Source organism: Oryza brachyantha, chromosome 11, assembly GCF_000231095.2.
Source record: "Oryza brachyantha chromosome 11, ObraRS2, whole genome shotgun sequence".
NCBI lineage: Eukaryota > Viridiplantae > Streptophyta > Magnoliopsida > Poales > Poaceae > Oryza > Oryza brachyantha.
In genome coordinates, this window is record NC_023173.2 from 16949271 (window position 1) to 16964702 (window position 15432).

Sequence of the window (15432 nt, forward strand, 5' to 3'; positions counted from 1 at the left end):
TACTATATTGCTAATAGTCTTCATCAACAGAGTAATACATAGCCGCTGCTTCGTCCACAAGGATGGATGTATTGCATTCTCTAACATGTATCTCTGCAAGGCACTTCCTCAATAACGACATTGGCCGCATGATCTATAATGAGAATCAACACAGAATCACTACGGTGTGATCTCCTTTATGACGTACATAGTTTAACCAAAAGTTGGTGACCTGATATCAACAGTGTTTTCTAACATTTGCAAGATGACCTAAAATCATCCTCTGACATATGCAAGACACATTCAATGGCATCCTCTAGCATCTGTAAGATGCCTCATCTACGACTACAGCTTCATCTTTAATTCCTTTTCGCATTTGGCTATTTTCGGCTATATCAACCACCGTGACTATAATGACTACTACTATATGATTGGCTACCTCAACAGATGTCTACAGCAAATTATCCTCGCCAACTTCAGTTAAAACGACTATGTCATCTCCATCATCCATGACACTCCTATTGTGATTACGAGAGGAAATAGAGGAGAGAGACGATGAATGATACAAAAAGGGACACCGTTACCAAGATGAGGACTGTCCATCAGAGTGGCAGAGCTAGAAATAAAATACAAGGGGTGTCACTCGCTTTCTAGTGCTTTGAACTAGGTTTAGGTACCACGGGTGCCTGAACTGCATTGAGGGCCGGAGGTGCATATATGGTGAATGTAGATAAACTCTACCTAAAAAAAATTTAAACTGAGTTTTTCAAGGTTTTTAAAGCTTTCGGGCTTCAATGTCTAGGTTCGGCCTCAACCCGAAGTATGGTTGGGTACTTGGGTAGGACTTGATCAAGCTTAGCGACTAGAAACCTAGCGTGCACCACACCAAGACACTAGTACACGTGACACTCCCATTTCATTAGTAGTCTCTAAAAGTAAAAGGAAACATATAACTATTTGCATTCACTCAACACCTTGAATGCATTTTCATATCTAGGTTCCCTAATACTCTTTTGTATTTGACTTGACCAACATAAAATTTGAGGGATTGTTTGATCATCTGTAGCTTAACATTTTTAATCAAAGTTAATGTAAATCTAAATGGTTAGTCCAATGTTTATATTATCATTAATCACCAAAATATCAAGGAATGGGGGCATAGAGCTTTCAAGTTTTTTAATAATTTTAATAAGACGAGTGGTTAAACGTGTATCTAAAAGTCAACAATGTTATATATTGAAAACTAGAGGTTTATACTTCCAAAAAATGTAAGTATTTCCTTCTAAGGTCTTACAGTGCTTCCTATTGGTAGCAGAACTAATGTATACCATTTATACTACCAAATCAACTATTGTAGAATATTGAATCAATGGCAAAAGTTTTTTTTTCTACCGCCAATAATATTGATGATAGAATATTATCGGTAGAGAGCGCTGTCGGTGGTGGAATGGGTGTCAGGGGCCATGAACCCTCCAATATAAAAACTTTTCCTTCTCATTTATAGGTTGATTTGCGTTGTTATTATTGTACCAATTTCAACTGCAACTACAAAGTGAGCATTTTCTGCAATGAAAACCTATTAAAACTAGGCAACAAAAGAAACTGGAAGATGGATTTTTAAGAGATTGTTTGGTACTCTATATTGAGAGAGAGGTTGAGATGAAGTTGATAACAGATTCGATTATGGATTATTTCAATACGGTGAAGAATGATGCAGTGAAATTTAAATGAACATGTAAGATATATTGACCACTTTTGGAAACTATTCACTTTTTTATTGTCACTGCATGAAAAATTAGAAGAAATTATCGAATTTTTGAACTATCACATATTTGTTTGGCCGGCTGGCCCTCTCGTGATTTTCTATCCAGCTCTGCCACTAAGGTTGTGTTCTCTTCAGCTATTAGGATCAGATGATTGGTCTCATACAGAGCGAGAAATATGATTAACATATAATTAATTGTGAATTGACCATTAAAAGTTTTAAAATGATTGTTTGATTTTTCAAAGAATCTTCTATAGAAAATTTTCACACGAAACACACTATTTAGCAGTTTGAAAAATATGATAATGGATATCTAAGTGAGTAGCTAATCTTATTATTTAGCAGTTTTGAACAGGGCCCAAGTCTCGTAGCCAAGCTCTTTCTTCGAACATATTCGCTTATATTATAGGACAAAGATAAAAATAAATATGTCTTATATTATGAAATGGAAAAAGTATATAAGTGGTCTTTCCAATTGGCAATTTGGCATGCAAGGCGCATGGGGTGTGAGTCAGCGTGGGCCAACCAAATTAAGACTCGACAGAAGACTCGTAAAGTCAGTCGTCAACGTACGACATGTCTCGGCATATACAGACATACAGTATCATCTCGTTTCAGTCACTAGTTAATGATCGAAACATGCACCCCCCGCCCCCCCCCCCCCCCAACCCAACATATGGAAAAATAAATCTTAATCATGAAGAGACTTGATAAAATACTCAGTCATCGGCACATTATGCATCAATCAATAATTTGAAAGGAAATATCACTTTTAGACTTGTTCTCAGCCTCTCCCTCCGTCTATATAGTTTTATCACTGATATGAGATCTTCTTTGCATGCCAAGACTTGACTGATACTGGACTCTTTTGGGACGAATTATCTTTAGTTTTAAGACTTTAAGCCGTCTTTTATAGCAGTTTCTGTGTTTTCGCCTTAATTTGGTGGGGGTGGGGGGATCGATCTTGTAGTAGGGGAGAAAAAAAGATTATGCTGTAAGTTTGTCATGAGAGATTTGCTTTGGTCCAATAAAAAGAGGTATCAAAATATTTTTTACCATTGAATCTAGCTGAGTAGGCTATGCACTGTTTAGATCCAGTTTAGATCCAATGATTAGAAATAATTTGGTACCGTGAGATACCGGTATCTCGTGGTACTTTTTTTTTTTGACTGAAGCAAGATCTCTTGTCATAAAGTATGGTGAATAATGAATACGGAGTACTTTGATAGCTTAACTGTACGTCACAGGGGGAACATGTTGGTCCAAGCATTATGTATATTGGTTTACGAGATTTTTTTACTGTCTTCGAAAAAGTATCTCGAAATATCATATTTTTCGATGTAAAAGTTTAGAGATTTGCTTCGATCCAACAAAAAGTACCTCGAGGTATCGGTACTTCACGGTACCAAATCATTTCTGATCGTTGGATCTAATAGTTTGCATCCTACTCAACTAGATCTAATGGTGAAAAACGATTTGGTACCTCAAAGTACTTTTTGTTGGATCAAAACAAATCTCAAAAGTTTAATACATTAAGGGGCATGTATTAGAATTTTACACTAAAATTTTTGGTACATCAAAGTACTTCTCAAAAATTGTAAAAAAAACTTTGGTTTATAGTTTTACAAATAAAAGAGATTTGGAAGCTCTTCAATGGAGAAATGCATAACACAAAACATTTTCACATGACATCTCGAAACTTAAGAATTAAAAACTATCTGCCATCGACAGTAGACAATGTGAGACCATTAACACTAGTTGCCACGACAACGACAGTTGATGCATCTTCGTTTGTGACCCTCGTGTTGAAAAATGTAGGGTGCTTGGGCTCAGGTAGGTTCATTCTCTCGGTGCTTAGCATCGCAACAACCTCTGACATGGTGGGCCGATCATTCGCATCCTCTTGCACGCAGAGCAAAGCAATGTTAATGCATCTCATCATCTCTAGTGTATCAGACTCACTTGTGACTAATGATGGATCTACGAGTTGGAGCCATCTTTCATCTTTCCATGTCTGCCATGCCTGCAAGGTGTATGATCCCAAGATGTGCATGTAAACGATCTTCATTTAGGACTTAATTTTCTTTTTCAAGACTTTGATATGCCATTAGAGTAAAACTAATTTTATAGTACTTCTTAGATATAAGAAAGTATCAAAATTTTAATTGGTATCTTCTGGTATCTACTCAAGTAGCGTAAAAATGATTCTAGAATAATTTTGTGCTTTTCACTTTTGGGTGATTAGAAACTCGAGTCATGACTTATTTATACGATGGAAAAACTTACATGCCCAAGAAGGTTGATAAACTCTCCATCTCGATGAAAACTTGATGTTCTTTGTCCACTGACAATCTCAAGAATTAGCACACCAAAGCTGAAAACATCGGTTTTGGTTGAAAAGTTGCCCTGAGAAGCATACTCTGGAGCCACATAACAACTAAAAAGATATATACAGAAAACATTCAAGTGAGGTAACATTATTAGGAGTTTTATGTACGAGCAATTTTACCATTCTTAAGAATGTATCACTATTTTTTATGTAAAATTTTATATCTCTTGGTATCTATTAGATATTAGAAGTTATCAAATTTTATATAGAAAACAGTGGCACCTCATGGTACCTCCTTAAAGATAGAAAAAATGCTCTTTATATACAGCTATGATGGATGAATTCAGAAGAAAATCTTACTATGTCCCAACGATCCTTTTCGTGTTCACTTCATTGTCATTTGTGCTGGATATTTTTGCAAGCCCAAAATCCAAAATTTTAGGGTTCATTCCATGGTCCAAGAGAATGTTGGCTGCTTTGAGATCTCTATGGATGACACGCAACCGAGAGTGCTTATGCAGATACAGAAGCCCTTGTGCAATCCCATCTATTATGGCTAGGCGTTTATGCCAATCTATTAAAGTTCTTCTTGTTTCATCTGCACAATAAAGAATATATCATTTCCAGTCATAGTTAATTAACCAAGGTTTTATTTATGTGATGATAATACAGCAACATTCCCCGCAAAAAAAAAATTAATACAGCAACAAGTAATACCAAAAATGAAGAAGTTCAAGCTTTTATTGGGCAAATATTCATATATTAATATTTTCTCCTGTCCCTGGTAACAGCATCCCAGGAGCCTAACAAGATTTGTGTGCTGGAGCTTAGCTATGAGTTGAATTTCATTTTTGAACTCTGTTAAGCCTTGCCCTGATTGAGAAGCAAGTCTCTTGACTGCTATCTCCACCCCATCAGGAAATCGGCCCTGCAGACAAGTGTAAAACAGATGGATGAGTAACACGAATATACAGCTTCAATTGTTTTTGACACTTGACAAATTTTAATGACTAAGATATATAATCGGCAAAAGCAGAGTGAATTGCATTATGTAAATTAACGAGTAAGGATAATTTTATCATCCTAAGAGGACACTAGGGGCATCACATTTTCTAGTGTAAAACTTCAGTACCACTAAATAATAGGTATTAAAATTCTACGCTAAAAATTTGATTTCTCAAGTTATTTTCTCAAATCTCTCAACAAATTATTGTCAGGTTTTGCCTCTTTATGTAAGCTCATCGTGTGCTTCTCCATTGTTACCTTGTATACAGGACCAAAGCCTACTTGCCCAAGTTTGTTTTCATCCGAGAAATTACCTGTGGCCTCCAATACTTGCGAAAAGTCATAAATAGTGAATTCTGAATTCCTTCCTTCCAGTCCCCAAATTAGTGCTTCGTCTTCTTCACGCGCGTTCGTCAACCCTGAATGAAAAATAATTGATGTGATACTTTCAGTTAATTTAGCTTATAAACTCGTAATACATATATCTTTTTTATATATATACTACCTTTATTTCATATTGTAAAACTTTCTATTATTGTCTAAATTTATCAATCGATGAATGTATATAATTTATATATATGTTTAGATTTATTAGCATTCATATAAATCTACTTAAAACTAAAAAGTATTACGTTACGAGGAGGAAGTACATATCTGACCTTTGATGTGCCTTCTGAGTGTGAAAGAAGCGATGGCACAGATAAACAATGCAAGTAGTGGAGCAGCTACCACGGCAATGACCAAAACTTTTCTTTTGGACTCTACTGAGAGTAAATGGTAATTAGCTTTTGCAAAGAAGATTGATATACATCGTGACAGTGAAAGTAATATTATCTTGATATATTTCCTCTGTTTTCGTTTTTTATTTAATACTGTTGATTTTTAGGTCTAAATTTGACCATTTGTCGTATTAAAAAAATGCAATTATTATTTGTTATGATTTGATTTATTACAGGAACTTTAAGCATAACTTAGAGTTCTGCACATTCGAATAAACTTTTTACATATTCAAAATTTAAAAGTTAACGTTGTCAAATAAAAAACGGAGAAAATATATGGAAAAAAAATGAAAGGGCATGTTGTGGTTACTGTTGTGTTTGGGCGATGGTGGCAGCTGGTCAGGCTGTGGCGCTGGACCTGGAGACTTGGAACAAGAGCATTCGACGACGGCGAGCTCCACGTCGGCTCACCGGCAAAGAACTTGTTCGTGTCATACCTCAAGTTGCACCGAAGACTAAGAACACGTCCTCCTTGCCGCCCGTCGAAGTTCGCCGTCGCCAGGCCGCTGAAATTCGTGAGGCAGTTGTAGCAGATATCTTGGGACAAGTCCGGCGCGAACTGCGCCAAGCAGTAGAGCCGCCGTGGAAGCGCGGTGGTGCTGCTGCTTGCATCATCCATGTCCACGCGGATCGCGGCGTAGAGCGGCGGCGTGGTCTCCCTGGAGAGAACTTGCGCTACCATGTCACCCAGCATCTTGGTGAAGAATTGGGTGAAGTTTTTTGTACCCTGGCTGCTGCTGTTGCTGTCCCAGCTGGGCAGCATGGGCTGCGAGGTGATGTTCATCAGGACGAGCACGCCGCCGTCGAGCACCGCCGAAGTGTTGACACGGCCGAAGGCGTCCATGTTGAGGATGTCCTTGTCGGAGAAGCGGAGCACGCACTCGTCGTAGAAGACGGTGGCGTCCTTGCTGGGCGCGCACAGCTGCCTGGCGCCCTTGAACGCGGCGTCGACGCAGTCGCCGCAGGCGGTGGCGTTCACGACGTCGCGGCGGCAGAACGCGACGGCGTAGACGGTGTCCGGGGCGGCACCACGGGAGACCTTGCCGAACAGGCCGCTGCTGGGGTCGCCGTCCGGCGAGAGGAGCGAGTAGGAGAGGCCGTCGAGGTTGGATTGGTACGTGCTGTTCGCCGTGTATCTGCTGCGGCCGCAGATCTGCCAGGGCTGCGCGACGGCGACCATAGGCATCAAGAAGGCAAGGATGGTAAGCACGGCGATGGGATCAATCATGGCGAGCTAGCTAAGCTGCCTCGCGCGTAAGCATAAGGCTAAGCTTCCATTGACACAGGTCTGGCGGATCTTAATTAAGCAGCTAGCTTAGCTAGCGACCGGTGTGGAAAAAGTCACTGATGTCACATGGAGCGTTGCAATGTGAACTGTCAGATCAGCGAGGATGTGAAACAACGTACATTGTCCATGGTTGCAATGGCACTTAAACATTATCAAATTTTTACATAGAAGTGTGTTAAGGCTGCGTTCAGTTAAAAAAAAAATTAGAAGAGAGGTCAAATCATCGCGTACGGTCACATATTTGAATTATTAAATATAGTCTAATTACAAAACAAATTTTAGATTCCACCTGAAAACCGCGAGACAAATCTTTTAAGTCTAATTAATCCGTCATTAGCACATATTGGTTAATACAATACTTATGGCTAATTATATACTAATTAGGCTTAAAAGATTCGTCTCACAATTTTTTCTCCATAACTATGTAATTAGTTTTAATATTTATATATATTTAATGCTTTATTTAGATGTCCAAAAATACGATGTGATATTTTTAGGACAAATTTCTACGAACTAAACATGGCCTAACTCAAGATATATCTTGACCGCTGCGGCCGCCACTGCCATCTCTGCAGGAGTGGCTCCCCTTTACCGTGTGTCCCGTCCGTCCCGTGGCTCCGCAGACCACCGGTAACCGCGTGTATTTCGGTTAAACGATTAAAAACAGACTCGTACGTAAGTTCAGGGATCTTGGATGGACTTTGTCCTTTCGTCCGAAGGAAGAAATCGGCCCACATGTTTTCCGTGGGCCAGAGCCCATGTAGAGAGCGGCACCGAGCACAGCACAAAGCAACACTGGTCGCGAGCCCCCGATCGAGAGAGGAGGAGAAGGAGAAGGCGAAGGCGAGAGCCCCAAACCCCAACCCCAAACCCAAGCGACATGGCGGACGACCACGCCGCCGCCGCCGCTGCCGCCGACCTCGTCGACGGTGGACGCCCCCCCGAGGTGATCTCCCTCCTCCTCCCGTCTCTGTCGGTCTGTCAGGTGGGGGATCCCCCTCTTTGCGCGGAGCCTTCGGGGCCGTGAGGCCCTTCGCGGCCAGGGTTTCGCTTGTCGGCGGCTTGATCTGCGCGGAGCTGGAGCTGACGCTCGTGAAGGCCCTACATCGTGGTTTGTCCTAGGATTTAGCAGTGTTTTCTGCGGGGATTGTTCCGATGCGTAGGTGTGGGGGGGGGGGGGGGGTGGGCGTTCGCTACTTCGCTCGATGCAGATTTGGTGGGTTGAATCGGAGAGCCGGCAGCCTTTCCTTGGGTAGCTGTGCATGTTTTGTTAGCTTCGTCTCGGTGTGCTACTCGCTGGTCCCGATTCGCGTCATCTCGATAGATTTGTTCGCAGATTTGCAGATTTGGTCGGGGTGAGTTGGGGTTGCGGGATTGGTGCATACAAGGAGGGTTTTTGGATGTGCTTTCGGGGATAAGGTGATTTGAGTGGGAGCAGTGTTGATCTGCTAGAGCACGCCAATTTCTGGGTGTAAATTAACATTAGCTTATTTTCAATTTGGGGTTTAGAGTGAGCGTCATGCCGCTTATGGAAAAAGAGGCTCTGGCTGCTGCGGGAAAGTAATGAGTCTTTATTGGTCCCGTTTATATGGTGTTGATGTGTTGAAATGCTGGTTTGACTCTGATATTTTCCTGTTATAAGTATCCACCTGCTCTCGGAATCAAACAATTTTAATATATAAAGATTCACTGTCATACTTTGATTCTATGAAATTTATCTAAGTGGCAAGTGCAGCTTTTGGTTTGTTCTGTAAATGTCCCTCTAGATTTCCTAAGCATACAACCAGTTAATGCAACTATCCTAATTTTCTTGATCATTGCATCGATACACCAATTAACATTATTTCTTCTTTTGATTGCTTATAATGCACATTTATTGGGAGCATGCTGCGATTATTCCATGTTTTCCTTTTGTTTTCCCTGAGCCAGGAGCTCTATTTTTTGTGTCTATCTAATATCATTCGATGTCCAGGGCGATACACATTCACGTGAAGATGGACTGTCAAAACCAAGGGATAAAGATAGAGAAAGAGAAAAAGACAAGGACAGGGAACGCCACAGGGACCGTGATAGAGATCGTGGAAGAGACCGTGATCGGGACAAGGATAAGGACAAGGAGAAAGACAGGGACAGGGACAGGGAAAAGGACAAGGACAAGGACAAGGACAAGGAGAGGGACAGGGATCGGGACAAGGACAAGGATCGGGATCGCCACCATAGGCATCACCGTGAAAGAAGAGAACACCGAGATCGTTCTGATGATCATGATCGCCACAGAAGCCGTGATTCTGAAAGGTATTTTATTTTAAGGCATTTCTGTTATATATTGCTGATGGAATATGGAGTATTCTATTATGTCTTATACTGTTATACATGCCTACATGATTAGTCAAAAGCCTGCAGCCTATGCTGCACTGATACTTCCGAAAAAGTGTGCATCAGTGTTGTAAGATGTGTCTGATACTGATACGTCTGCGATACATGTCGGACAATTATTGGAAAAGGGTAATTAATTTAATTATCCAAGACTCCATTGACACTTCTGCGACACATATGTGACATGACCAGTCCATTAAGCCATATGCTAACCTGTGGAGTTGGGAAGAGTACATTATGGAAACACATTGATATTTTAGACAGGGGTGGTGTAGGCCAAGGGAATGTGTGACGGAGGTGCAAGTATTGCAACTATATTGGTTTTAGTAGCTGTAGACTTGCTGAAAAGCTACATTTTTCTTGCTTGCAGTACGTTATCCTTCTTTTTTTTTTTTTGAGGCAAACGTTATCCTTTTATTTTTGCTGACAAACAATTGATAATTTGGAAAAAAAAATCATATGTAGTATTTTTATTTAAAAATATGAAGACATGTCACCATATCGGCATTTTTACGAAAATGGTGAATCCCCGTATTTGTGTCGGAACGTATAGTGTCGACGTATTGTCTCCGTGCATCAGAGCCTACAACAATCTTTCTTATCTATGCAATTTCATTTCTGGTGTATGTTTACACAGGAGAAGAGACCATGAACGGGATGGGCGTCGCAGGCATCGCTCTCGTTCACGCTCTCGATCTAGGGGCAGGGATCGCAGATCTAGGTCTCGTTCTCGTTCAAAAAGGTATGTCAAGTTCCTGGGATAGTCTGCCATTTTCTTCTTCTTTAGCTGCCATATACATATTTTGTTTTCCATCATGGTTATCTTCAAATTGTTTATTCCATTTATAATAAGCAGTTTTGAACATCCAAAGCCTATATACCATTTTTCTTTTTCTTTTTTTTTTGTGAACAATCTAGTTAAGACATGTGCAATTCATATTCGAATATGTAGGACAGTATTCGAGAATCTTTTTGATTAGATTCTTATGCGGTATTCAGCTTTGTTTGTCTAATTTATCACTAGCCACTAATACCCATTTTGTTGAAGCAGCAAGCGAGTTAGTGGATTTGATATGGCACCACCACCCCAAGCTGTGGTTCCTCAATTTCCTGCTATTCCAACCCCAAGTATGCTCTCATCAACTAAGCTAAATGGTTCAATTTCTTTTTTTTTCTTCTCATCAGTTGCTGGCACTTTTTTCTGAATAATAATGTTAGTGGGACATTTTGAACAATGGAATTAAGACAATTAATTTGTTGCGGTTGGATGGTTGATGTACATGTGTTTTTTAGGAATGAATTGTATCTACTGCCACTGTAACTATTTACTATTCTTACTGTAATAGGATGCAGCACTATCTTAATACCATTTCCATAAACCACTGGCATATTACCAGTCTATTAAAGGTTGACTAAAGGGGCATGATGATGCTATGCTCTCCATTTTAGAACGTCCAGTAAATATACTGGTGGATGTGTGTCTGGACCTTAATATGCACTTAAACCTCCAATACAGTGCCAATATTTGCTTAGATGCTCCACCTAGAACCTTCTACCAATTATAGTAAGAGGACTGCAGAGAAGCAACGTGTTGTTTTGTAGTAGTCACGAAACCTTAACATGAGTCACTTGGAGGGTCAGCTGCTTTTGTGAAGGATATGAAAATACCAAACATTGGATGGTTCTCCATGTAAGCACCCATCAGGAATCTATGCACTTCAGATGTCCTTATTCATGTGATAGTAACTTATGATACAAATAAGTGAATAACTTGTAAGTTTCCATTTCATTATTACTTGGTAACTGTAAACTGAGCGAAACTTTTTTGCTTGTGTTCTTTTGTTGTTTGTCTGTTTTGTGTATGTGTATGGTAAGAAGGCAATCTTGGGTTACTTGCCCCCACTGCTGCCAATGGAATGAGCTGCCTACTGTAGCTTTAATGTACAAGGAGGAATCAGTGCTCTGGTTTGATACCATCTTGTTCGCCTTCAACTAGCAAGTATTACTGATTGCTAGCTTATGTTTATTTTATTCGTCCCTACACATGTTTTATTCATTTTTAGGCACGAAAAACTGCACAGGTAGATCTATTTTAGATCCAGACTGATGGTGAGAACTAGTCAGTTCCAATGGAGCAAATATTTTTGCTTGCTAATTATTTATGCTCTGTACTAGAAATTTATCGATAAATTGCAGGTCAGTTTCCGGGCACTACTATTCCTGGAATGTTTCCAAACATGCTCCCAATGGGTGTTGGACAGGTAATTGTTCCTATTTTAGTGTATAAAGTGTCAAAAGACTGTTTCCTTTATTATTTTTTATTAGTTATGTTTGTTTGATAGTTTTGTTTGCCTGAAATACAATGTATTTTGTTTCAAGCAGTTCAACCCTCTTGTTATCCAGCCGCAAGCAATGACTCAACAGGTATGATTTTTTTGGGGGGCTTATAATCCACTGCAGTTATTTTGTAAACAATGTTTTCAATTTCTTTTTCTCCCAGGCTACTCGGCATGCAAGGCGTGTTTATGTTGGTGGTCTTCCTCCAACAGCTAATGAACAGGTCTGTGTACTTAATCACATGTTTTTACACCCCATTTCCATCACCAATCCAAAGCAATCCTGTGGGGATACACAGGAGTGCGTCCACACACCAGTACATAGTACTGTGGAATTGTTGTTACATTATATTCCTTTCCTGCAGTCAGTTGCAATATACTTTAATCAAGTCATGGCTGCTATTGGAGGAAATACTGCTGGTCCAGGTGATGCTGTTCTTAATGTCTACATAAATCATGACAAGAAATTTGCTTTTGTGGAAATGAGATCTGTGGAGGAAGCAAGCAATGCAATGGCGCTGGATGGCATTTTATTTGAAGGGGCTCCAGTGAAGGTTAGGAGACCAACAGACTACAATCCTTCTCTGGCAGCTGCCTTGGGCCCAAGCCAGCCAAGCCCCAACCTGAATCTTGCTGCAGTTGGCTTAACACCTGGTTCAGCTGGAGGGTTAGAAGGTCCGGATCGTATTTTCGTGGGTGGCCTTCCCTATTACTTCACAGAGGCTCAAGTCCGGGAGTTGCTTGAATCCTTTGGACCTCTTCGAGGATTTGATCTTGTGAAGGATAGGGAAACTGGTAACTCAAAGGGCTATGCGTTCTGTGTCTACCAGGATCTCAATGTCACTGATATTGCCTGTGCTGCTCTAAATGGTATCAAGATGGGAGACAAAACCCTAACTGTGAGAAGGGCAAACCAGGGAGCATCTCAACCTAGACCAGAGCAGGAAAGTATCCTGCTGCAGGCACAGCAGCAGGTGCAATTACAGGTATAGGTGTTAAGTGTTTTTCACCCAACATCAGATACTCTTCTTATGCCAACTTATTGTATTTGTTCTGTGATTCTTGCATTTTGACATTGAGATTTGCTTCTGAACAGAAACTTGTATATCAAGTTGGAGCACTCCCTACAAAGGTTGTATGCCTGACCCAGGTGGTTTCGGCAGATGAATTAAGAGACGATGAAGAGTATGAGGACATCATGGAGGACATGAGATTGGAAGCAGGCAAATACGGTAAATCCTAGGAACTTTTCATCCTGGCCTCCTTTGAACTCTCTAGTTTAGTTCTTGATCATCTGCTTTCTTCCTGCCTTAATAGTTTAAATCTGTGTTCTCGAATTCCATTCTGCGTTGAATGATACGTTCAATTAATTGTTCTTCTCTTTTGTTAATATTTTAGCCAATAATCACAAATACATTCTTCAGGTAATCTGGTCAAGGTCGTTATCCCCCGCCCTGATCCCAGCGGACAACCAGTTGCTGGAGTTGGAAAGGTAAGCCTTGTGTGCATTACAAACTTGGCATCTTTAACATATGAAATCTCTCATGTACGATCTTGCCATTCAGGTTTTCTTGGAGTATGCGGATGTCGACGGCGCCACTAAAGCAAAGACGGCAATGCATGGAAGGAAATTTGGTGGAAACCCAGTTGTTGCCGTTTTCTACCCAGAGAACAAGTTTGCTAGCGAGGAGTATGACGGACAGTAGATTATCTGTTGGAACTTTACCTCTCTTTTTGCATCAGTTCGGTAAACTGTAACAGTGATTTGTCTCCTAAGTTGAACCTTCTTGATAGCCTGGATTCATGCAGACCCACCGATTATTATTAATATTGAAAGATGATTGCCTAAAGTATGACTAGTATGATCTAGTTCTTCCGTTTATCTTGATGAGCTTGCTGTAAATAATCTTCTCTCCTTGTGTTGTTTTCCAATTCAATTATTTGTTGCTGAGTGGCATGCCGGCTTTGTCTTCCATCTCCTCCCTTTCTCACTCGGTCCTACTCGAGGCCCGGCTGAACTCACGTCGTGAGCCATTAACTTGGGCCTATTTGGTCCGAAATATAACTTTCGTGCGGTTCTTGTAAACGTGTTAATGGGTCTATTAGGCTCTACAGAGAAAGTAGACAGAATTATGGGCTATATTCTGGAACGGGCTGTGACTCACGTGCAGCCCATAGCGACGTGGTCTAAAATGTTCAGCCCGATTCGCCAACATGGGCCTAATGGTCTAAAAATGGTTATGGAGCCGGGAAATTTTGTAAGGGTCAACCTTGCCTCCGAAGAAAAAAAAAAGGATAAGTTTGAGTGCAAACCAAGCTTATATCTGTGGTTGCTTGGTGAGGCAATGGCTTAATGGAAATTAGGTCTTAAGAGATCATCAACAAAGCATATGATCTGAGTGATCAATATTGAGTGGGGGTGGGGTCAGCTCTGTCTTTCTCTTGTTCATGTTCTTGGTTGGATTTAGCTTTACTTGTCTTTTGAATCCATCCTTTAGTTACTTACTAGTCTTCTGGTTGTTCCGTTGGTTATTGCACCTTCTACTCCATCCCCATTGGCTTATTGAGAGTTGACCAAAAGTTAAGTTCCAACCAGTTATCTCGGTCTGACCGGCAAAGTGGGTCAAAAGTTCCGACTGGTATGGACCAAAAGTTTCGATCAAGCTAGAATTTGACAATTGCATTGAGGAATTTCTAGGGACACCTATTAACCACCACCCTCTAGACGGAAGATTTAACTTTTTGCCATTTTTATGGGTGAGTGACAATATATTTCTCACTCTCCTCTCACAAGTATCATTATAGGGACTAAACACTCCTAGTAAAGAGTGGTAAAAAGTTAAAGCCCTGAGAATCCTTTTAGGGCTAGCTGGTTCAGTCTAAATGAATTTGAATATCAAGAAATAGGAAAAGTAAATGGATAGAAATACCTAGACACTTTAATCCATAGGATTTTTTTCCAAGAGATATGACTAGACGGAAAATTCCGTACTTTTCCCTCTACAATTGGTAGGGAAGGAGTATTTAATTAGTTTTGCTATACTAAATTCATATAAAATTCAACTTATATGAATTTAGTATAGCAAAACTAAATAATCCTTAGAAATTCAAACTCTTCATATAAAATAAATAAATTCTAACTGGGTTCTCTTTTTCATGTGGAACCGCAGGGAGGGAATAGCATTCATCTAGAAATAAATGTAGCAAATTCGTTAAATCAAAAGTATCTTTACCTCTCAACACAAAATGAGAAAAAAAAAGACATGACTGATAGGGCAAAAACGGTTAGGGAGATTCCAGATTGATCTAACTCGTTTCTTATTTATAGCAACCGAGGGCCCATCCAATTGCTGAGATGAAGAATAGGTTGTAGGCTTGTAGCTGAAGTTTTTATGTCCGTGTCTTTAACAATTTAAAAGCTAATGGTGAAAAGAAATTACGATGAAAAAAACCTAAACTTAATTCTAAATTAAGTTATAGAATTCAAATTTTAGCTACGGCATATGCATGGTAGGGCAAACGATGAGCCTCAGAGTCATTTTGGAATGGAACTGAAAAATAAAAACGGAAATGGT

The 15432-nt window shown here is 40.2% G+C and overlaps 1 protein-coding gene and 1 pseudogene across 2 annotated transcripts; one reads left to right on the top strand and one right to left on the bottom strand.

The window, feature by feature from the left end:
- Nucleotides 1–3391: 3391 nt before the first annotated feature.
- On the bottom strand, nucleotides 3392–7043 carry LOC102719996 (annotated as a pseudogene).
- A 910-nt stretch (nucleotides 7044–7953) lies between these two features.
- On the top strand, nucleotides 7954–13659 carry LOC102720280 (splicing factor U2af large subunit B). Of its 2 annotated transcripts, none has more exons than XM_015842582.2 (11): nucleotides 7954–8091; nucleotides 9118–9440; nucleotides 10159–10263; nucleotides 10573–10649; nucleotides 11718–11782; nucleotides 11901–11945; nucleotides 12022–12081; nucleotides 12223–12843; nucleotides 12954–13089; nucleotides 13282–13349; nucleotides 13423–13659. In XM_015842582.2, the coding sequence occupies exons 1-11, from the start codon at nucleotides 8026–8028 to the stop codon at nucleotides 13561–13563; spliced, it is 1707 nt and encodes a 568-aa protein (XP_015698068.1). In that variant the 5' UTR covers nucleotides 7954–8025; the 3' UTR covers nucleotides 13564–13659. The 2 variants fall into 2 exon arrangements, with proteins under 2 accessions (XP_015698068.1, XP_006663107.1); XM_006663044.3 differs by having other exon boundaries at nucleotides 11904–11945.
- The last annotated feature ends 1773 nt before the right edge of the window (nucleotides 13660–15432 follow it).